Source organism: Accipiter gentilis, chromosome 31 (assembly GCF_929443795.1).
Source record: "Accipiter gentilis chromosome 31, bAccGen1.1, whole genome shotgun sequence".
NCBI lineage: Eukaryota > Metazoa > Chordata > Aves > Accipitriformes > Accipitridae > Astur > Astur gentilis.
In genome coordinates, this window is record NC_064910.1 from 15,334,667 (window position 1) to 15,359,370 (window position 24,704).

The 24,704-nt window shown below is 37.9% G+C and overlaps 1 protein-coding gene across 7 annotated transcripts in view; it reads left to right on the top strand.

Annotated features, from left to right (window-relative positions):
• Positions 1-24,704, top strand: part of STS (steroid sulfatase) — a 300,091-nt gene that overhangs the window by 47,703 nt on the left and 227,684 nt on the right. For all 7 annotated transcript variants that reach the window (XR_007510235.1, XM_049834687.1, XM_049834686.1 and 4 more), the window contains one exon: positions 22,241-22,378. Coding sequence is in view for 6 of the 7 variants with exons in the window: in XM_049834687.1 (XP_049690644.1) it covers positions 22,241-22,378 (138 nt within the window). In the remaining variant the exon portion in view is untranslated. The remainder of the gene's footprint in view (positions 1-22,240; positions 22,379-24,704) is intronic.

Consider the following 24,704-nt stretch of genomic DNA (forward strand, 5'->3'; position numbering starts at 1 on the left):
AGAAAAAAAAAATAAAAAAAATAAAAGAGTAGAAGTCACAAGTAGAAGTTAGGACTGTCAGGTACCAGTAAGGAAAAAGTTGTATCAAGATTGGACCATGAAATGCAAATGAAATATTGTTCCTGGCTTGAGAGATCAGCTGGAATAAGAAAGAAGATTGTAGCTGCCATTTTTAAGAGAAAAAGCAACAGCTTTTCTAGTAAGACAGAGAAGTCCACTCAGACTGAAAATTCTAAATAAAAGACAATTCCATTTTCATTTGTTTATTTATTGAGAATCAATTACCTAACTGGACAATAATTCAATTACAAGGCAATCTCCATGCTAGGAGGAGAAAAAACTGTAAGGCACATGAGTAAAATACTCCTTTGAATATTTCATGTTTGTGGCTTCTTAAACCAATACTGAAGAGTATGATTACAGTCCATGTTAAAAATACAAAAGCTTTGGGACGATTTATGTCTACTGGTTTTGCATACTGACATGTGTATAACAGAATTCAATGTTTAAAGCATTCACAGTTACAATGTCACTGCACGTGACATGCCTTAGAGAGTTATTCTCTGGCTAATAACATTAATTTTCTTTCAGTGTAGGCTAAGCACCTTATTAATGCTATTAATTATAGTTCATATGAGAGCAGATGAAATAATCTTACAGTCTAAAAATGGAAAAAGAAATGATGAATGAATGAATGAATGCAATATTATCCTTTTCTTCCTTCCTCCCTTCTTCCCTTCCTTCATTCCTGATTGAGTATAGGAAGAGAAATGGATATGTTCAGAAATTGTTTTTGATGTAAATTGCATTACACTAATTTAATCCAAAACAGATCACTGCAAAGAGTTTTGGAGCCCCCTGTAGACTTGCATGCAAGCTGTGTAAAGGCACACAAATTCAACACCACTTTTGCAAATGGGTGTTTATTGTTCTGTTAGCAGTAGCAAAACTACGTATCAGTTCTTAATCCTTTGTGGAACAATCAGAAGTGAATGGCTTAAGTGTAGAAAAGTCTCAGGAATTGTAGTCTGGCACAAGCTAGGTAACGGTAGAGTGGGGGCCTTGTCTGGATATCTTTATTATGTGAATTTCCTGCAAGCTGAAAAAAACTTAACTGCCTCTCTGCCATGATCTTTTGATCTGTCTTAGGATCAAGTCGTCGCAAGAAAATATTACCATCCTGTGTCGTTAATTAGAAGAAAGGGAGTGGAAATAAATCCCAATGCATCTTACATGTAACTTGTGTTTGAAATATCTTAAAAAGGTTTGGTAGAGTTATATATGGAGAGAATAGCTCTGTCTCCCCAGTACAAGAGGGATATGGAGCTACTGGACAGTGTCCACCAAAGGGTCATGAAGGTGATTAAGGGACTGGAGCATCTCTCCTGTGAGGAAAGGCTGAGACGGCTGGGACTAGAGCTCTGTTCAGCCTGGAGAAGAGAAGGCTGAGGGAGGATCTTATCAATGTATAGAAATACCTGAAGGGACGGTGCAAAAAAGATGGGGCCAGGCTCTTCTCGTTGGTGCCCAGTCCAACCTCAATGATTCTGTGATCCTGTGAGATGCTGAAGAAAAAAAAGCTATTCACTAAAGTCAATTCATATTTTGAAAGAAAATCAGACATAACCTTTAAGAGTCAGCCTAGAGGAACCAAGGAACTCTTCACTGAAGCAAACAGAAGCAAGATACTCTCATGATACACTCCTCTACTCCTCTCTTGTGAGAGCCCACCTAGGTAGTACATCTAGCTCCAGGGTTCCCAGCATAAGACAGACATGGATCTGCTTGAGCAGGTCCAGAGGAGGAACACAAAAATGGTCAGAGGGCTGGAACACCTCTCCTCTGAAGACAGGCTGAGGCAGCTGGGATTGTTCATCCTGGGCAAGAGAAGGCTCCAGGGGGACCTTATTGCAGCCTTTCAATATATTAAGGGGGCTTATAAGAAAGACGGAGAGAGACTTTTTACCAGGGCCTGTAGTGACAGGACAAGGGGCAATGGTTTTAAACAGCTAGAGGGGGTACATTTAGATTTGACATAAAGAAGAAATTGTTTAAAATGAGGGTGGTGAGACACTGGACCAGTTTGCCCAGCGAAGTTGTGGCTGCCCCGTCCCTGGCAGTGTTCAAGGCCAGGTTGGATGGGGCTTGGAGCAACCTGGTCTGGTGGGAGGTGTCCCTGTCCACGGCAGGGGGGTTGGACTAGATGATCTTCGAAGGTTCCTTCCAACCCAAACCCTTCCGTGATTCAGTGTTGCTACAGTGATAACAATTTTTGAGGATGCTAATGATATCTGTAATAGGTTTTCCTTACAAAGAAGTACAGTGCCTAACCTTTTTTAACTGAAAGTAGTTATGTAATTAAAATCTTGGATAGCTGAATAAATCAAACCTTACCTGAGGAACATTTATGACTTGTTAAAGCATTTGTGATACTCTGCTAAACAACTCTCTGGGGCAATATGTGGCAGTATGAGCCTATAATGAAATACGGCAAGACAGAAGTAAAGTATACTTCATTGAGAAAGGCCAGCTAGGGTACCATCTAGTAGGACTAACTGAAAATCAGACCACTTTTCACACTATTTTTCTTTAATTCATCTGTTATCATGATTAAGAATCGTCTATAAACGTGTTATGTTCACACAGCACTTTCAAAGAGGAAGTGAAGGGCAAAAGCTCCACCAAGTCAACTCCAGATCTTTGTGGAAACATCTAATTTACTTGTTCCATAATTAGATTTTCCAGTGTTGTAAAAGAGATTATATCAATACGTATGTGCAGGATTGTGCTGTGGCTTTTAATTCCAACAGTGCCTAATCGTGAGATGATAACAACTAAATGCTTATATGCCTTTTATCTGATGAATGTGTGCATGTTTAAATAGATAATAGGCAATGTATGTGGATTGATGATGTCCTCTGCTTTTAACTTCTGTTCTACTCGGGAGTGATGTCAACCAAGGGTCTAAGTGAAAACCATTACAATTTAATAGGAACCATTTTTATTGACCCCTGTGGCTTTTTTCTCTGTTTTAGTAATAGATGTACCACTGCTCTAGTAATAGATGGAAAGAATGTTTTCAGAAACAAAACAAAAGCTACTTTTGGAAAATTGTAAAATATTTAGGAGACAGAAAACTGAACTGTGCCCACAAGGCTTTTAGTAAAGTTCTTGCTCTGGTGAAGGTATCATAGTCTAAAGCAGTCACAAAAGAAAAAGAAGGGTCTAAATGTTACAGGCAAAGAATTCTTGAGGTTCTGAAGCATGTTACAGTCCAATTTTTCAGTTCTTATATGCTTTCATAATAGCACGTGATCTGCCTTCAATTTCTTAGCAAAAGCATTTTCTTTCTCATTTTAAAATAATTATTTTAAACTTACAAGCCTGCCAGCTCTTAAACTTGACTTATTATTTTTAATTACAAAGTAATTAAAATATAATTTTAATATTTATTTCACGTTATTCTGCCCTGAAATTGTATTCCTAGATGTTTGGGTTTTTTTAATGTTCTTTCCTATATTGAGCAGTAACTATTCTCCTTCTCGGAAACAGCACTGTATTGGTAAGTTTCATCTGAAATCTATGTCTCTTCTTTTACATATAATTGTTAGTAGCTGTTATGGTAAATTCTTACATTTTTCTTTTACTTTACATTGTTTGTATGCTTTCAGCCTCTATTTAGAATCCTACTCTATTAGGATCAATCTAAAAATGTACCCCAAATCTTCTAAGAATTCTGAATTATGCTAAAAATCAAAATAATCATTATCAATATGAACGGAAAAATAAATTCCTATTGCTTTGAGAAAAAAATGAATGTGCTATCCTTAATACTTTTTTTTTTTTTCCAGAAAAAAATCTTGTATGCAGAGATAAGCCTAATTTATCATGGCTTTTCACCTGATGTAGTCATTTGTAACAGTGCAAAGTCGATTTAAAATATGAGCAAAGCAGAATGATGCTATGTTATCAGAAGTGGTGGATAAGCAGGCTTGTTTTATCCAGCTGTTGTGAATGTGACGTGAATTTAGCTGAGCCTGAAACCATAAAGATGGAACTAAAAATCTGGAGAGTGATGCCTGATGCTAATGGTGCTTTCCTTGACCTTGCTTTCCTGAACTTACACCAGTATACATCTCAAGTGTAGAAGGTTTATTTTTAAGCTTTTTGTTATCATTAAAGGTGTTCAGCAGGCATCTCTTAGGAAGAAGGTACTCGGCCAATACAGGCACTCTGTGACTAGAAGAGCAATTTCCCACCCTGTTCTGCCATCCTGCTCTTACCCTAACATTAAGAGACTGTTTCTTCAGCTAAGACAGTAGTTAAGCTCTTGAAGCACATTCATTCTTTAGGTCAGATCTGGGAAAATTGTCAATAAGGGTGCAGATTAAAGACAGTTGTGGTTCTGCCTTTTATAATGTGGATGCTTTCCAGTTACGATCTGGGCTAAAACCCAAACTCATTTCATATGTCACTAAGCAGCAATGACTTTCAGTCACTACTGAACAGGACTGAATTTAAGAGGTGACTAAGTGATGGAAGACTCCCATTTCCACTATGATAAGCCTCCTGAGCTACCTAATCCTCCTTAAGTACAGTTTCCTTTTTCTATATTACATCTTTGTACACAGCAAAGCTCTTTCTTAGAACATTATTTACAGGATTACAAAGCACATCTTAAGCAGCCATTCCTATAGCATTTTTTTAATCAGTCAAGTTTAAATAATGTCTTAGTAATGCACATTCCATGATGGAAAACTTCAGTGTAATGCAGCTTGTGGTAGTAGTGCTGGGTTGTTCAAAATTTGCTGCCAGCTGCTGAACAGATTTCATTTGCGTCCGATATTGCAGGAGTTAAATGGTCAGCACAGAATGTGTTAGTGCATTGTGCATTTTACTTTACAAAAATGTAATATAACTTTCAAAATTTTAAAGGCTTTCTATTAGTTATAAACCTCTGAAAATTGGGTCTAATACAAAACCAGTGAAATGACATTTAACATTGTGATCAAAATGCTCTAATCAGTGAAAAGATTAGCATTGCTCTTGAGACAAGCTAATTTCCATTAGTAGGAGAAAGGTCAAAGCTTGTTTTAGATAAGCTAGGGATACGAGAATCCCAACGACTCTCCAAGCAGTGAGGATAGGAAGTTCTCTAATGAAATATACTACCAACCTTTTGTCTAACTTTTGCCCCTAAAGTTTAATTTCACATATAAATGGTATGGTTAGATTTTGCTCTTTGCTTGAGGGGGGTGGGGAAAGTCATTATCAGTGGGATTAAGAACACAGTAAAGATTTAAGCCAAAATTGACCTGCAGGAATACAGTGATTTCTATATATCCTTGGATCAAAGTTGCAACAATGAAACTGAATGGGGCTAACTTTATCCAAATTGTAGACAGTCTCCAAAATACAGACTGGGAAAACAGTTTAAAGGAAGATACTAAAGATTTTGCTGGCGGAGTGCCTCTGCATAGCAACCTTTTTGGTACAGATACTGTAAAGCTAAGAGAAATTTCATTTGCCTTGTCCCAAAGAAACTCTACAGGAATACAGTAAGTCAGTTGCCTGGAACAAGGGATCAGGAGAGCAGACTTTGCTTGCTTTGGCAAAAGTGTCCCTGTTGTGAACCTGAAACCTTCAGCACTGACTTATGAACATGATTTTGCCATCCTTTTTCTTCAGCACTTGGACACTGAAAGCGGTATCTGTCTAGTATTTCTAGAGCTTGTAATCATGGTTTTAAGAAAGGATGCAACTGAGCTAGGAGGTGAAGGATGTTGCTGGCAGAAGTTGTATCTCTATGAAAGAAGTCTAAATGTGAAACAGAGGAGCAGAGAAACTAAAGATGTTAAGCATTTTTAATCTGGGCATTTACAACTTCCCACCTGTCGTGGTTTAACCCCAGCCGGTAACTCAGCACCACGCAGCCACTCACTCACTCCTTCCCACCCAGTGGGATGGGGGAGAGAATCGAGGGGAATAAAAAAAGTAAAACTCATGGCTTGAGATAAGTGCAGTTTAATAGAACAGAAAAGAAGAAAATAATGGTAATAATAACAATAATAAAATGACAATAATAATAAAAGAATTGGAATATACAAAACAAGTCATGCACAATGCAATTGCTCACCACTCGCTGACCGATGCCCAGTCAGTTCCCGAGCAGCGATCCCCCCCCCAGGCCAATTCCCTCCAGTTTATATACTGGACATGATGTCCCATGGTCTGGAATACCCCTTTGGCCAGTTTGGGTCAGCTGTCCTGGCTGTGTCCCCTCCCAACTCCTTGTGCCCCTCCAGCCTTCTTGCTGGCTGGGCAGGAGAAGCTGAAAAATCCTTGACTTAGTCTAAACTCTGCTTAGCAACAACTGAAAACATCAGTGTGTTATCAACATTCTTCTCATACTGAACCCAAAACATAACACTGTACCAGCTACTAGAAAGAAAATTGACTCTATCCCAGCGGAAACCAGGACTTGACCCATACCCCTTCCTTGTCCCTTCAGATAGTTTTGTGGTGAATTACCCAGTACCTTAATATAACTGATAGAGTCCATGAATTCCTACGAACACGTAAGAAGGCACAAGTGAACATTGTGAGGCTATGAAGTCAAGTACTCAAAGACAGGAAAAATCAATCTTCCTATGCTTGTGTCTTATGGTACAGTTTTGAAACGTAAGTTTACATGCCATTTCTTTTCCCATTGGAACCCCGTCTCCTCATCACAAAGTGCCTTCTTAATGAGCAGCTACTCAACAGTAGGTGTATTCCTCATTGTTAAATATGAATTCTCATGTTTTATTTAACACACACTATTGAAGTTCCCGTTTTGAAGCCAGATTTCTGTGACATCTCTCATCATTTTTTGTGGCATTACTTCACTGGAGTATATAACAGATTCGCAAACAAGCATTTTCACAAAGTCTTTGTAAGATAGGGGAATCTCATTAATCTGCTTCCCAGAAGAAAAAGTGAGTCACAGAGATGATGTTCAGATTTACCTTCTGAGGTACAGCTTTGGTGCCAGTCACCCACTAATCCAGCTCTGGATCTATAGGAAAGCATTAGGACTTTAATTCAGCTGGTATGGGAATGGGGAAGGGGGGGAAGCAAGCCATTTATTCTTTCAGGTCTTGATCCATGTTGGAGGTGGGAAGTGGTTAGAATGTGCACCTGGACTCAGGAACTCAGATTTTCTTCCGGTCTTGGGGATTAAGTGGTATTTTTTAAGGATAATTAAATATCTTCACCAATGTATAAACTATAATGATATGAACAGTTTCTGTGATGATTGTGGAAATGTCTTACAGCCTTTTACCATTTATTCATAGCTGGCTGCATCTCATTTAGCTGTAGAAAAAACCTAAAACTGACCATGTGCATTTCAGTTTCAGTGATGATACTGAGAATCGTAGAGGTTCTTTTAAAATCATCCCTTCAGTTTCTCGGAGAGAGACATGAAACCTTTTCATGCTTCTTTTGAAATGTATGTTAATTATTTTGAGACCATACTGTTAAAAAAGAGGGGAACTAATTCTCAGTGAAAACAGTAATCATACAATAAAGCTTATGGCAAAATCGATTCTGCGTTGTAAACTACTGTTCATTGGCAGGCTGGTTCCTATTAGTGAATTGCCATGCAGAAATTTCACACTGCTGAATCACAAAACTCCAATTCCAGGTGGTAATAAGCTCTTATTGATGAGGTTGGTAGACCTGCCTTTTTATTGACGAAGGCTGCGTTTTCTTCAATGGTGCATTTGACTGCTAAAACAACCACACTATATAATAGGCAGGCTGGTAATACTACCAAAGATTGTGATTCTTCTAGAAACCAGTTGTGTATTTTGCATTGCAGATAGCTTTTTATCACTTTCTATATAATAATGAAATATAATAATGACATAAATAATGAATTTTTTAAGGTTAGAGAAAGCACTAGAGTGATGATGCTGTGCCTAGTGAAAGACAGGCTGGTAAAGTAATACCTTTGCTCTTCTCCAGCATTTTCCCTCGCTACTTGATTGTAACATAAGGCATTTATGTTTCGATTTAGGGTGCTGTTTAAGAAAAACTGATACTGAATCTTTATTACGCTTTCCTACATGTTGTTTGGGGTTTTTTTTCATGTTACTGTTTGGAGGTGTTTTTGCATATTTCATTTAGTGTACTCAGGGTATTTTTTACTATTTTGAATGCTTTATTTTTGTTTTGTCTTTCTTTTGGCTTAGTTCTTGTATTTGTATACACACTTCTCTTTTTAAATCATTCCCTCTTCCTATCCACCCATGGAAGTTTCTCTATAGCATTTCCTCACAAAGAACACATTGTAGTAACCCTGAGAACACCCAACAGATTTTATGTTATAGTAGTAACCTATCTCAACATCCAAAGGAACACCTGACCCCTAAGGGCTGACGTGCTTGCTTGAAATGATGAAAGAGAGACTCCAGAATAATCAAATCCCTACCTCAGACCAGCACGAAGGTACTTTCCACACCTTCAGTGGATCTTGCAGCGTGCTGCCACCGCAGGAGGGGAGGCAGAACATCCTTCCCTCCCTTCCCTCCTTCTCCCTAACCAGCCTCCAGGGAAAGCAGAAAGAGGAGAAGCATCTTCTTTTTTCAGCAAGCGCCCTTTTAGCAAACTACTAGATGGACTCACCTATAATGCCACACTTAGTTTCCATAAAATTATGTGTGATTAATTTGACTCTTAGGTAGGACAGTTTGCATGGTTTTAAAGTACTGCTGCCATTTCTGTGTGATGAGGATAAAGGATTTAGGCTCTTCAGGCTCTTGTATTTCAGTGGATGAGATATTTGTGGGTTAGAAATTGATTTTACTTCCACTTCTGAATCAGACTAGAATTTAAAAAACAAAGCAGGCAAACAAGAAATAACACAAATGTAAATGTGCTTTAATCTTAAAGAAGAGAATGGCCTGACCCAGAAAAGCAGTATGAATTTTGTCTTCCTGCAAACCCAAAGAAAACTTAATGCCAGATGTTTGAAATAAATGAGTAGCTCAGGATGTCTCAGCATTTCTAGCAAAGTCATGGAAGATACTATTTTTGGCAGTGTGAAGAGTATAGGCATGTGTATAGTATATGGCTGTGTGAAAGGTATCAGAGTGCTTCTAACCCAGAGTACAGTTGATTTTGGCACCACAGAACAGCAAAGCACACATTAAGTAAGTGATAAATGAATACGTTTTTTTCTTTACAATTCGAAGAGATACAATTTATCTGTTCAATTTGGTGAATGAAAAATGGACATGAGCCAGCAATGTGCACTTGCAGCCCAGAAAGCCAGTCATACCCTGGGCTGTATCAAAAGCAGCACGGCCAGCAGGTCGAGGGAGGGGATTCTCCCCCTCTGCTCTGCTCTGGTGAGAGCCCACCTGCAGTTCTGCGTCCAGCTCTGGGGTCCTCAGCACAGGAAAGACATGGACCTGTTGGAGCAGGTCCAGAGGAGGGGCACGAAAATGGTCAGGGGGACAGAACACCTCTCCTCTGAAGACAGGCTGAGGCAGCTGGGATTGTTCATCCTGGGCAAGAGAAGGCTCCAGGGGGACTTATTGCAGCCTTTCAATATATTAAGGGGGCTTATAAGAAAGACGGAGAGAGACTTTTTACCAGGGCCTGTAGTGACAGGGCAAGGGGCAATGGTTTTAAACAGCTAGAGGGGGTACATTTAGATTTGACATAAAGAAGAAATTGTTTACAATGAGGGTGGTGAGACACTGGAGCAGGTTGCCCAGCGAAGTTGTGGCTGCCCCATCATTGGCAGTGTTCAAGGTCAGGTTGGATGGGGCTTAAAGCAACCTGGTCTAGTGAAAGATGTCCCTGCTCATTGCACTAGATGATCTTTGAAGGTCCCTTCCAACTCAAACCATTCTGTAATTCTGTGGTTCTATGATCTTTGTAAAATCACCACATTATACTGCAACTTGCAGAAACATTTAATAATGTCTAATGTCAAAAAGTATAAAAGAGCCATTGTCATTACATTTTTTCAGATGATCATTTTGTAAAATTCTGGTACTCCTTAGCTCTGACGTTTGTAAATCTGAAGTTAGAATTTCTTTTGTCAGCTAAGGAAGTCAGTGATTCAATTTCTTGCTGACAACTTGGGTCAATAAGAAACCTTTAATGAATGTATTCAAAAGTTTGCTATGGGTGTTAAATAGTAAATAGCATTGTCTTTAAAACAGAAACAAGGGATAAAGAAGTAAAATAGAGTACCTTGAGAATATCAGCAGCTTTGATAACCGATGTTTGAAAACAGGCCTGTTCTGTTTATAAAACTCTTTCATACATAATTGAGCTGCTTCAGTGGCAGCGAGGAAATGGATTTTAGCAAAATGTCTGTGGTAGGTCTGTTACCATCTCTGAACATGAGGCTTCTTTCCCTTTTGGTAGATTCTTTTCTTTCGCTACTTGTCAAAAGAGATCTTGGCCCACCCAGTAGTGTACATACAGAAATATGGTCATGATGCAGTGGTCCAAAATGAGAGCCTTAGCACCAGGTTCCTCTCTCCCATATTGATATCAACAGTCCCATCGAACTAAGTAGTCAGGATAACTTTAATGTGTTTCCATAGCTGCAATACTAGTTTTATCTTCCTATAAATAAATCTTTGCCTTCCTGATGTGAGGGAGGTGCACTTTCCTCTAAGAGTCGAATCTCGCCTTCTTTTCTTGTCAGCTCCTCATATGCCACAAGCAGATAATTTATTCTTTTTCTTTCTTTGCTGTTATTCTTTGCTAGTTCTTCCCAATGGATTGTCACAGGAGATCACACTGTATTTTTTTCCCTCCACTTGGCTGCTTTTCACTACTTGGCATCTCCTACAATGATCAGTCCCTATTGATAACAGCTTATTGGAACATCATTATTTAAGCAGTTCTGGAAAGACTAGTTTTTAAGAAGGAGGAACAAAAGTGTCATACAATTGAGAGAAAAAGGGTGATATCAATTTGACATACTTTAATATTACACCTTCTTTTCGAAGGTGTCTCTTTTTAGATGAGCTAACAGAACTTTTTTACTTAAACTTTCCTTTTCTATATAAACATTTCTCAGTTCCATGAAACTCATGTATTAGTTGTTCTTCCCGAAGAGTTGAAGAAGATACCTTCCTAAATCCAAAGAGAATGAGATTAAATTAAGATCAGGACCTTAATGTAGCAATATAGACTTGTTTGTAGTTGGCAGATAGCCAGGTCCTTCAAACTACTTTTGTTTTTTAAAAAGAGGCATTTTTTTAGGGACTGAGTTGGAAAAAAAGAAAGCAGTCACTCGACTAAGCAAGATGATAAGTACCCTGATAAATATCTGTTCTTTTTAACCATGCTGGGATACGTCTTCTGTTTGCATAGGTTCATGTAACTGCACTGAAGTCAGTGGAACTGGGCTGACTTGAAGTCAACAACTATGGGTGCTGTTTGAAAAGGCTGTGATTCTTTAAAATAATGGCACCACAACCTTCCAAACAATCTGGGTTTTTCGGTTGATTTATTTTTAATAAAAAGGGGAAAAAAAAAGTGTACACTTAGTTTCAAAGTTTAACCGTAATGTCAGAAAGATAGTAGACAAATGGTCCACCTTTCTAATATGTGCAGGACAGTGCTAAGTGCGTGGCTAGCGATAGCTGGCAAAGCAGAAGAGGAAAGCAGAGGTGGCTGCCAGAAGCTCGCAGGCAGGGAGCAACACCATACAAGTGTCAAATTCCCGTTAACAGGAAGGTAGAGGGAAAACCAAAGCCAAAGGTAAGGATGATGTCAATGCAGCTGAAAGTGGGCTGCAATTCTCCATCTGTCTCATGAAGTCCTGACTGGGGCCGAAGATTCCAACAACATAAAAGGATATGATTCAGGACAGAGTGAAACATAATGTAAATTCCATTGTATCTACCACAGTACATCCTACAGGACAAAGTTTGAACATCTTAGCATGTTGTTATGGGCAAAGTGCTGCTATGATGGCTTTTTTACCAGTATTATCTTAATAAGGCACAAAATTGACAGTCGTCCTTAAAAAAATCCCTAAAACATTTCTACAGGCCATATACTAAATACTCTTGCCAATTTAAAGCTGAGGTGGTCAAGCTCCACATCCCAAATTTCTCAGTCCACTTACATTTCAACTTTTGGGTGATTCTGCTGTAGTTTGTTAACCAATTGTTGCAATAACCCCCAGGTGCTGCTCATAAAAAGTAGATGGCCAAGTTAAAGAGAGCTTTGAGGACTTTCTTGGCAAAAAATACTAGAGAATAATATCACATTTCTGTCTCAGAATGTAAAGTGATTTTCTGTTGTGACATTTAATTACTTCCCTTGTTCTATATTAAATTTAGGAATACACAGTAAGAGAGTAGGAAATAATTGTTTTAAATAGGAGGCACTGGTATAATAAATACACTATCAGGAAACATGCAAATGCTCTATCCTACTGTTGTCGCATTTAATTGTTGAATTTTGATAACAATACGGTCAGTTGCTGAGTATAGCTAGCCATGCTTTTCCAGCACCTTGAAGAGCAGAAATCTGTTTGCCATTGTGTAATTCCTTCTCGCTGTATGTGATCCTGAAGCACCACTCCATTACAGAACTATTCATGTGAAAAGCGGAGATTTCAAACCTTTCCTGTTCAAGGGTGTCCATCTATATACGACTTCCTTAGATTTGATGTTATAGGTTCAGAAAGAACTAGTCCTTTAAAAAAATACATTAATAGGGAGGGACTAACCCTGTACCTACATCTCTATCCATAGGAATCGTGCTATTCCCATAAGTAAAAAATGTGCTGGTTGGGGCTTTTCACGGGTTATTTGCCATCTGTGCTTTGGGGAGTTCACCGTGGCAGTAACTCCTCTCTTCCCCAGATACTATCTATTTACAGTTAGATTAATTTATTCCTTGTATCTTTGTTAATATTTCAGTTGATCTGCGGTGGTGGTATGTGAGTGATCCTTTCTCATCTCAAATTGAGCCTTCAGATTTATCCTAAACCCCACATCTTGCTGTGATCCTTGTATGCAAAGCAGAGCCCTTCCAGGAATCTGTCTTGCCTTCACACAAGCAAGTCTTATAGGTCCATTTTTGTAACTTCCCATGACAAACCAAATGACACATAGCATTCATATTGTTGAACCTTTGTAAACTCAGATTAATAACTATATTAGTAATTTCATGTCACATATTTGCTTTATTCACGAGTAAGAATTAGGTAGAGAAAAGGCAAAGAAATGGGCCTGATGATCTCAGGGCCCTCCGTGATCTTACACCCCCACCATGTCTTGGGGGCATCAAATACATCTTGGTCTAAGCAGAGACCTCAAGTATTTTCAAAGCAGTTTAAAATGAGAGTGACGTATTTCTCTTTCCAGGCCTCAGACCAGAAAAAGGCAGATTTTTTTTTTTTTTTCTTGCAGACATCTGCTGTGCTACTGAATATTACTCTGAAGCTTCTACAAAAGCTCTTTCCAAATAGGCTGGGAATACTTTTTCAAGAGCACTTAGATGAATTAAGGAATCAAAGTCCCATTTCATAAGCTAGTGAGCAATCTTCTGAGCTAGTCATCTATGATCAATGAGGATGACCTGAAAAATTATTTGCCTTCCCTTGTGAAAGGATCCTCTGGAGTTTAAATCAGCATAGATACTGTCATATTGAACACACACATATACCAGAAAAAAAAAAAAAAAAAAAAAAAAAAAAAAGAAAATAAGAAGAATAATTTGGAAAAAAAGCTGACTCATAAAGAAAGATTTCTGGCCTTCAATTTATTTGTTGTTTTTTTACTAAGTTCAGGATGTCATCCAGAGAAGAAAAATTGGAGTTTACATTAATTAGTGGAAAAATCCCTTGAGGACAATTTTCACAGTCAGGCTTGCTTTCTTATTGGTATTAACAGTGTCTATACAGAGATTCATTCACAGCTAGCATGGTTTGGAGATGGTGATTGCACATTAGGCTTCAAGTGTCTAGTAGTACTAAGGCACAAAAGCCACTGAGTTGCGCAAAAGCAATTAGAGAAGTAGGTGAGTTAGCAAGTGTGGATGGTGATGGTCATGTCAAGGGGAAAAAAAAATCTTGTGTTTTGTGGGTGAGTTAATACACAGCTACTTTCATATAAGATTAGATTTGCACAATTAAAATCAGAAAACCGGGAAATGAAAATAATTAAGATTTCATGAGGAATATTAATTTGATCTTGATAAAATTCCTCTTAACTTCATGGTATATGATTATTGCAACTGTTTAAAACCCACTCCGAAATTCAGCAAAGATTAAAAAGTTTGGCTGTTGAAAGACAAGAAATGCATAGGCTCTAATGTCATCCAATTTTATCACAGTTCCAATTTTATTTAATGACAGTTATAAAAATGAAACAAACACACTGACAAATACTTTGAAATTTTCAGAAAAGTGCAGAGGATTAAAATGTGGGGTTAAATTACTTGCCCTGTTTTAAATTCTTTGTAATTCTTCATATTTTAATCTGGCAAAATGTTGGTATTATGCATTTGGATCTAAGAGCATATACATATTCAGTTTAAAACTGAGTCTGATGTTAATAAATGTTTAAACCTTTGAAGATATAGAGAAGAATTTCTTTTATCACTCCACAATTACTGAATCAATCACCATCAGCATATATTGGAATTATCAAATAGCTGAAGCCTTAACTTCACCTGACATTCTAATTCAAAAATGAATAGCATCCTTTGGTTGTCATCACAGTTTGCCTAGGTCCTACCTAAAAAAATCCTTTCCAAAATTTGAAGGAAGACATGGGAGACCTCAAAGTGGGAAACTAGAAAGTGTCTTTTGCATTATGCATCTTAGTTGTATGTGTGAAATGGCATCTTATTCTCAGATGTGTGCAGAATGAAGATGCAAATTTACCCAAAAAGTTATCACAGCTGTCATGCAAAATGCAGATTCAATGGACCCGCCTAAAATTGCATGACCATCTCTCATATTTTAGCATTTTAAGCAGGCTAAAAATTAAGATTTACATTAGAAATACATAGCCTTATGTTCAACAGATGTAAGGTCTAAAAGTGAATTTCAAGCAATACATTTATTAGCTAATTTAAATACTAATAAGGCGATAGCCACCGAATAGTTATACTTTTGACTTTAATGATCCATCATTAGTGTTGTAGTATTGATGTAAATACGAAAACCTTTCCATCCTGCATTGTCTATATTGCAGCTATACTTACAGGTCTTCACAACTTTCATGACCCCCTCTTAAGTCTGGGCTTTATTATTCACATGTATTTAGATATATCTGAAGTATCATTCCAACTTTCATGTTTACAAAATAATTTGAACCCTATATGAATAAGAAAAATAAGAGATGTGGTACTCATCTCTAGGAAAAACTTATACTTAATTATAAGTCAAAATTTAGTTTAAAATTTTAGGTTGATTTATTTGTAGCTGTTAAGCAGTGCATACCTAATCTGCTGTGCACTATGCTGAAAATTTATCCTGAGGGTCTGAAAGACACATTATAAGACTGTATAAACAATCACAAGCCAAATAAAAGTTTACAATTACATGGCAATCCAAATCCAAACAGAAAGCAAATTCACACTGATAGCTTAGCTGACCCCACACCAAAGTTGCTTTGTTTTTTTTAAAGACTGCCCTTCTCCCAGCGCTTACGCTTATTTTACTTGTCTCACCTTGAGTCTAGGGGAATCCAACAGAAGAGTGTTTGATGTTCTACAGACTGTCTGGACCTAACAACTACTGAGTTGAATGGTAGTTGGAGGTAGTTAAATCTGGCTCAATTGCCTCACCTTACCTCACTGTGAAAAGAATTCAGAATTTTGGGGGCCAAATTCATTCATCTTAAGATAGGTGAGCTGCGCATGGAAATGCTTCTTTTGCTTCACTGACTTTAAAAAATGTTTATAGTAACTATGTCAGCTATAGATGTGTACACTGTGTGTAAATCCCACCCTCTGCGTATCTACAATATGCACAGGTGGAGGAGCTTGATTGTGCAAGCACCAGAGTTTCAGTGTCGGACTTGTCAATCCTACCGTGTTTTGAACTGCCGACAGCGGCGGGTCTGAACTATCTTCCAAGCTGGGGAGAGGCTGTCAGCACACCACCAGAGACAGGAGACCCACGAGTGCCTTAGGTGCATCCCCAGAGTCCATCCTTGAGTTTAGTTTAATTTGAAAGGATTCCAGGTCATGAAATCCAAGAGGGCTTTGCTATGCAAATAGAAATATATCAACTGTCCGCGATTGGATTTACTGTAAATATGCACTCCTGATCTGAATTAAAACACTAATATAGATGTGCTTTTTCAGAACCAGATGCTACTTTTTTGGCAGAATGTCCTGTTGACATTGAAGATCCCACTAACCTATCGTAGGAGGAACTTGGCACATTTGAGATTCCAGCTTTGTACTGTAGAGAAAACTTCAGTGTGTGGGCTGTTTCCGTAGCGTAACTTGAAAAATAATGGTAGCACAGTACGACTGATTCAAGACTTTGCGCTGAATCTACACTCCACTTTCTTCCTGCAGGAATTATTGTACATTTTATAATTAGTTACGCATTTATCTTCTGGGCTAGTCAAACAGTTATACTAGCTAGTATTCATTCTCACCTTTGAGGTTCAAATGCTAATGCTTCCCCTGTGCAGAATCACCCATCGTCTTGGGTGTATATGTTCTGTTGACTGGCTAGATAATGTGCTGCAATATCAACCTATTGCTTCATCCCAGAATTTCCACTTTCCAGTGGTTGTGTTCTATCTCTGAATGTTAAACAAGTTGCATGTGGAGTTTATGTACTGTTCACCATATGTGCAACTACTTCTTGTATTGCTGTCAATGGTTTTATTATTTTCCATCTTTACCTCAAGTGTTGTGCTCAATGACTAGGTCTGAAAGTGATAATTACTTCCCCACTGCAGAGACAAGCTGATTTACATATTTATCAAGGGGAAACTGGATGGCTCTGAGCATACCACAGAAACATTTGCATATTTATAACCTGAATTGTACAAACGCTAAAATTAAGATAGGGATGTCTTGGTCTTAGTTACTAAGCTTGTTTTTATACAAAGGTTTTAGTCAGTGGATTTTGTCATCAGATCAGTGCATTAAAGAGTGAAGTATCTTTTTTTCATCATACAAAACCAACATAGAGATTAAAATGTTTGTTAGCTTGTGAATGATGGGGTGTAAAAGTTGCAACATTAAGTTCTCATGAGGTGAAAATCTTAGCCTTTGAGCCCTGAAGAGATGAACTGTGGAATTACCTTAATTTAACTCCTGTAGCAGGAAGAGGGTCCCAAGAGGTTTACTATGTAGTGCCTATATAGTTGGATGGCATCGATATCTTTTCTGGGAGAAATACAGGCTTCCAGATACTTAGGCATGTAGGGTTAATTTGTAGGAGTTTATGCCTGTATTCAAAGCACTCCTGGCTTGCCACTCACAGAGATGAACCCCTTCAGCTGACTACAAGTTAGTTGTGATTCTGGTTAATGATGCTATTCAAAAACAAACATTAGTATCAGTAGGGAATTCTGAAACAGCAAATAATAAAACAAACAAACAAACAAACAAAACCCAAACTGCCTCTTCTAGGCAGAGGTGTGGTGGCTGGTCTTCCCAGATCACTCTGTCCAATAATTGTCTCAAGCTTACTGTAACTTTCTGGATACATCAGAGGCATGTGAAAGTCTGCTGGAATGGGAAAAGAATATTTATATTATATTTACAGGAATTCCCTTTATCGTCAACTGTTTTGTCCTGAGACAGATCCTTAACCCTCTTTCTGAACCCTGTTGTTTCTTCAAATCTGGCAAACTGCTCTAAAGCTTTCCTCACAAGTAGAGACTATTTTGTCCTAATGCCTAGATTACACAAAAGTATTCTGTATTCTAGAGCTTTTTACTCATAATTTCTGCAAGACTCTAAATTATTTCAAATTAATACAAATAACATTTCTGTCCTATTGACTTCAAATGACAGTAAGCTAATTTATGGATCGAATGCATTTGTTCATATGCTTGCTTGACTAAACCTTTGAACAATTTTCCAAATCACTAACACATTTGTAAACACATCATTGTTTTTCAATGTTTGTACCTTGTTTTCAAATGAATAGTCATTTTTTATATATACTCCAGAAGTTACAGTCAGCGTTAGAGAGGCTGGTTCAGCTACCATTCATGCTGTGTTAGAGAAGTTGAGTAGTGGCATGGCACTCTCACTTTCCTTCTAAAGAACAGAGCCAATTGCCCTTACCACTTTCACATAGCTATTGCTCCATTGAAATTGGCATTTTCATTTTAAGAGTGGAACAACACTTTATAATTTAAAACTTGAAGCAAGAGTAAAGAGCAGAATGTAGAGCAGTCCTCAGTATATTTTGGAGGAAGCTTTACTTAAATTTTGGAACATTGACATACTTATTATAACAAGTAATATCTGAATGCTGTCCTTAATCTGGTTTGCATCTTAAAAAATACAAATGAAAGAAAACTGTCCAATGATCTAATGCCTTTGCTACAGTGTTAGCCACCTACATTGGACTATACATTCCTAGAACGGCAATAGTAGGAGAAACTTGATCTGAAATTCTAGTTGCTAAATAGCTTCAGAAATTATGCAGTTCCTTCAGTGTTAGATTGATTTTGTTGTTCAGAAATGTTGTCTTTCCAAATCTGTTCTGTTCAAAGCAGAAAAAATGAAAACAGTAGCATCCACAGGGATCGTTGCAGCTGTTAATTTCTTACAACATGGCTTTCAAGTGAGTCTTTTCAATAAAGAATCCTTCCATTTTTATTGATAATTTCCTACACTGGGGATAGCAGCTATTGTTGCTTGAACAGACCTACAGTTTTCCCAGTGTTTTGTCTCATTTATCCTACACTTTTGTATTCTGTGTAAACTCTTTACATCCAAAAAGTCTTTTAAAATTTGTATTGCTTTCTGCAACCGGCAATAGGACTCAAAGGGGATACTAAACCAGGTGAAGCCCTATTCTTGCAGTTCAAGAGCATATGACATATGATACCCTTCCAATCATATTTTATTGGTGAAGCAATACAGTTTTACCATCTTCTCTTACTCAGACATCATTTATCTGTTCACCACACTCATTAAAGTGTGTTGCTCATGTAGTTGCACGTCTAGCACTTTGGGTAGGATTGATCTTACTGTCCGTGATGTCTAATATGAAGGCATTTAGTTCTGAGCTAGTTGCCTGTCTTCTCTTTTCTAGTCAACTGGTAAAAAAAGCCTTTTTGCAGTTGTGATTCATCTCTTCCACAATTAGGCAGCAAAAAAAGGTTAGATGAAACTCCTTCTTGTTCATTAACTGGCATTGCCTGGGAATATTTATACATCAATTTTAACTTAATTCTAAAGTCTCTGTGAAATCTACAGGAATAATAAGAGTGGAGGAGTTAGAGTAAAAAAGGAATTAAATTGTTATAAGAAAACAGTAAAGGATGTTTTTGCCCACTTTGTAGTATTTGCTTCCAAAATTGATAAAATACTGCATGTGAAAGGTATCTGTTCATAGAGATCCACAATACATTCTTTGCATTTTTCTTCTGTATTGGTTACCATTTAGAAATGCTAATAAGTGAATGTATTGCTTGTGTTAACAGTAGCCACATCATTCAAATGCACTTTAATGGGGCTTATCTCCTGGTAGCACACACTTTATTGCTTATTTATAGTTTTCATTCTAGAAGGTGTCAGTGTTCAAGATGAAAATAGAAATGGAAGTTCTGCTTCATTTCTGCGAGTGCATTGTGATTGCCATTTTCTGACAATAGTGTTATTGAATTACCACTGTTAGTCCATCTGCACTGAAAAATGTTGTTGCTAAAATAAATTGCCATTTTAGCATTTGTTAATTAACCCTAATGTAGCCAGTCCTCTTTGTGTCTCAAAATCCAAATGAAGGAAATGGAAGTTTTACCACTGAGTTCAACAGGCTTTGGATGAGATTTTCTATGCATTTTATTGGGGTGTTTTTTTCTGAAATGGGTAACATTTGAGTGTCAGATTTTTTTATTTTTTCAGGCCAAGTCAAGCTACTCAACCTTGTTTCAAAAAAAAAAAAAAAAATCATAATGATGACTGCTTTATTTAATTATTTGTGATAGTGAGACATTTTTCATTGCTTCTTATTTTTTCCCAAATTAATTAGGAAATCAAAATGGCCATTACTGAACGACAGCAGATGTCTCTGATCACCAGACATCATTTAATGCAATGTACTGAGTGCAATTCTTTTTTTTATTTTCATTTTGTTTTATATACAGGATGAATTTGAAAATCCAATTTCATCAAAGAAAACAGTGTAGGTAAAAAAAATGCATCTGTGCATGTCATTGCACATATATTTCTTCATGCAATCCTATTTATTATTATTGTCATAGAATCATAAAATCATAGGTTGATATAGGTTGGAAGGGAACTCTGGAGGTCATGTGGCTGAATACCCACACATAATGTCCTAATCTATCTATATACTCCACTTTTTTATCATCATTGCCACCTTTCCAAGGGATATTATAATTACTTAGCAAGTACACTCTCCAAACAATCTCAGAAGCCAATGGGAAATTGCCTCTTTCTTTTCTGGCACTAAGTCCACCTGCTGCAGCAAGCGAATGGCTTGTCAGATGGATCTGCATGATTTTCCCTCAACCCACCAACTTTAAAATGTCAGCCTTTGTAACAGATTTTCCTCGGCTCTGTTGGGAAATTTCAACTCCCACGAGGTTTCAAAATTTACATAAACAAATTCTCCTACTCTTACATTTCTTCTTTGCTCCTAGTTTACAAACAAGACCAACAGGTATTACTTACTTAACTGCTGATGTGCCTTTATTCATGACCCAGTCATTTGAGCTGATGAGAAATGAAGACAGTCAACCCTTTTAACGAGGCAGTTTTAAAATGCTGTAACATTAAAAGACAAGTAGAAATAGTAGCAATAATGTGAGGTAACTACTCCTTATCCAGAAACAGAGCATAGCAACAGAAGCGATGATCTGAAAATCGTTAAAGGAGGCTCTGTATTTCAAAGTTCTTATCTGAACCTCTTTGACACAATAATTGGGTATCAGCTGATGAATTAATTCTTACTGGACAGGTGAGCAAATCAAAATTAACATTCAAATTGGACCATTCTTGGATGTTTAAGTAAAAAGAATAAAGATAAAATGGTTGTGAAGACAGAATTATCTTTATATGCTCTGAGATCCCTAAAGGACAAGGTTAAAGCTCATTTGCAGGCTGATGTAGAGAAGTATATTCTTATACTTTGGTCGGTTTCCAGGACCAATAATTTTAGATTCCTAATCAGTATAAAATTTGCTGGAGCAAGTTAAAAAGAGTGGCTTCACTCTCATTCATACAGAAACCCTCTTTAAAGAATTCAGTCTAAAGAGGTTTGAATGTAATTTACGTTCAGTGCAAAGCTCTCCACAGTGCCAAGGTAGTGTGAGGAGCCCTTTGTGAAAATGAAATGTGAGCCCATGATGCCTTAGAGTTACGGAGCATATCCACGTGGATGCCTCTTTTAAATACATGCGCACGTGTGTGTTTATTGCCTTGCACATTTTGAGTTTAGTCGATGTCTGTTCTTATTTGATGAGAAGTTAGGGACTAATTAGTAGGTTTGATAATGAAACCGTGTGGTCTCCAGAGGCACTCCATGCATTAACTTCCTTTTTTTTCTTGGAATGTCTTATTCTAACACTCACACTGAGATTTTTGCCATGCTGCCTCTATAGGTTGCTAGGCAGCAAAGCTTTACCCCCAAACTGTTAGCTCTATTCTTCATGCTGAGACTCTTTCAGATATCCTCAGCGGTTTGAATCTTCTTGCTGAGGGGTTTCCTTGATTGAGAGCAACTGCTTCCAAAGGTCACTGGCTCTCTGTGGATGAGCCCTTTTCTCTGATGTGCACAAATCTTCTCATTTTATACTTCCAAGAAACCCTGCAGCAATTGAACCATGGTCCTGATTGCAACAAGCCTTGTGCAATCGTCCCCTACTGTATGCTGCCTGGTGCCAATTGCTATGTATAATAATGTTTGTATGGAAAGTGATCTTAAAAAGACAAAAGGACAACAATATTTGTATGTGCCAAGACTAATGAAGAAGCCACTTGAAGTCATTCAAGCTGTTCTTTTTTTTTTTTTTTTTTTTTTTTTTAGGGCAGGTTCTGGATGTGCTGGAGAAATATAATCTGAGTGATAAAACTCTTGTATACTTTACGTCTGACCAAGGGGCTCATGTTGAAGAAATCTCCAGTTCTGGAGAAGTCCATGGAGGATACAATGGCATATATAAAGGTGAACATTCTCTCATGATTCTTAAAAAACTGTGTCAGAAACTATCATCTCCTTGGTTTTGCTCCAAAACTGTAATGTACTTTGTGGCCAACGTCAAAACCCCATGACTGTCATTCTAAATTCAAATGTAGGCAGTAATATAAGGGATTTACTCATCAAATACAACAGCTCAACCAGACTACATGCTCAGCCAGAGCTCTGTGGAGTTTTAACACTAGCAAATACATTCTTGAACTGGGCAGAGATACAGCTTTGGAAGGATATCAGTTCATAGTACTTTACTATAATGGCTGAATAGCAGAATAGAAAGGAAAAAAAGGTGGTTTGTGAGCCATCAGGAATTGTAAATAGGAACTAAATATGATGGAGTGAGTGGGATCACACAAAGATAGAATATAGAGAAGATGGGAGAACCAGCAACAGAGTCCAGTGTGTTCATTACAGAAAAAGTAGAAAAGTAAAGTTAGTTTAAAAAAAAAAAAATTAGAGGAGTTGGATTGAGTTTGGGACGGACAAGTTTGACAACAGCCAGAGGAGGACAAGATTTCAAGCAGAAAAGACTGAGTTGGAGAAGAGAGTTTTGAAACTAATGCATAACACCCTTACTGAATTGAAGACTGATTGGGAAATGGAGACACTTTAGTTAAAAGGACAGAGTTTAGTTGTATTCTTTTAGTGCAGGTCTTGTGGAGATCAGTACTCCAAAATCTGTTCTGTGGAGACTTAAAATGTGTTGAAAATCTACCTTACTGTAATACATTTATTTTCTCCCAGTGATATCACACAACAAAGCTGGAAGATACTGCTTTTGTTGCAATATTGTGATCTTGTAGAAAAAAATTCCAGCTTAGCAAACAGCCTTCCTCATTTTGTCCATTCCCATAATCCCTGGCATGGTGATCCCTTCAGTCAGCAGGAGTGTCATACACTACTCGATACCTTTGAGAACATGGTTCCAACATGGGGATAAACATAATTATTGTCAGCAATGTATTTTTGAGAAAAGCAGACAAGAAGAGATAATAGGATGAGAGAATGAAGTATGTAGAGATGAAGGAATTTTACTGCATAGATTGGTCATAATCAAAGATTATGATTATTCAGTCACAGACTGCTCATAGGCATTGTCAAATATGAAATAAAGGATTCCCTTTGACAACTACAGAAAACAGTGTTTTCCAGCATGCAAGTGGTGGACACACAGCATCAGGAAAATAAATGTCAAAATGTTTTTAATAATCTTCAATCTTACTGAAATAGGGTAGGAATGCTTGTTTTTATTATTTTTAATGAAATGCAGTGAATATTCTTGTCCTTTTACCGGAGGTAAAGTTCTTTCCATTTTTTCATTAGGAAGTGGCTGTGTGATTTGTTTTCCCCTCATATTTCCGGCGACAAGATGAAAGAAATCCAGCAGTTTATGGAAAGCATTTACCAAACTTGAAACTTTTAGTTGCAGAGAGAAAGAAGTAAATTGCCTTTAGGTATGATTTTTTTAAAAAGTAGTATAGCAGAACTACAAAATTACATAGTAGTTGAGTCTGGAAGACACCTCCCAAGGAAGACACCTGACCAAGAGCAGGGTCAGCTAGAGCAGGTTGCTCAGGGCTATGTCCAGTCTGTGTCCAGTCAAGTTGTGAAAATCCACAATGGTGGAGATTCCACAGCCTCTTTGGGCAACTTCCTCTAGTGCTTGATCTCACTCACTGTAAAAAAAGCTTTTTCTTATGTTTAAATGGAATTTTCTGTGTTTCAGTTTGTGCCCATTGCCTCTTGTCCTGTCAGTGGGCACCACTGAGAGGAGCCTGGCTCTGTTCTTTTTACTCAGGTAGATCCATGTATCCATACAGGCGGGTAAGATCGCGCTGAGCTTTCTCTTCTCCAGGCTGTACAGTCCCAGCTCTCTCAGCCTCTCATATGTCAAATGCTCCAACTGCTTAGTCATCTTCCTGGCCCTCCTTTGAACTCACTCCAGTATGCCTATGTCTTGTACTGGGGAGCTCTGCACTTGGACCCAGCACTCCAGGTGTGTCTTACCAGTGCTGAGCAGAGGATAAGGATTACCTCCCTTGAGTTGCTGGAAATGTTCTTCCTAATGCAGCCCAGGCTGATGTTGGCCTTCCTTGCCACACGGGCACATTGCTGGCTCACGTTCAGCTAGTTGTCCACCAGGACCCCTAGGTCCTTCTCTGCAGAGCTGCTTTCTAGCCGGTCAGTCCCCAGCCTTTGCTGGTGCTAGAGGTTATTCCTCTGCAGATGGAGGACTTGGTATTGCCCTCTGCTGAACTTCATGAGGTTCCTTTTGGCGCATTTCTCCAGCCTGTTG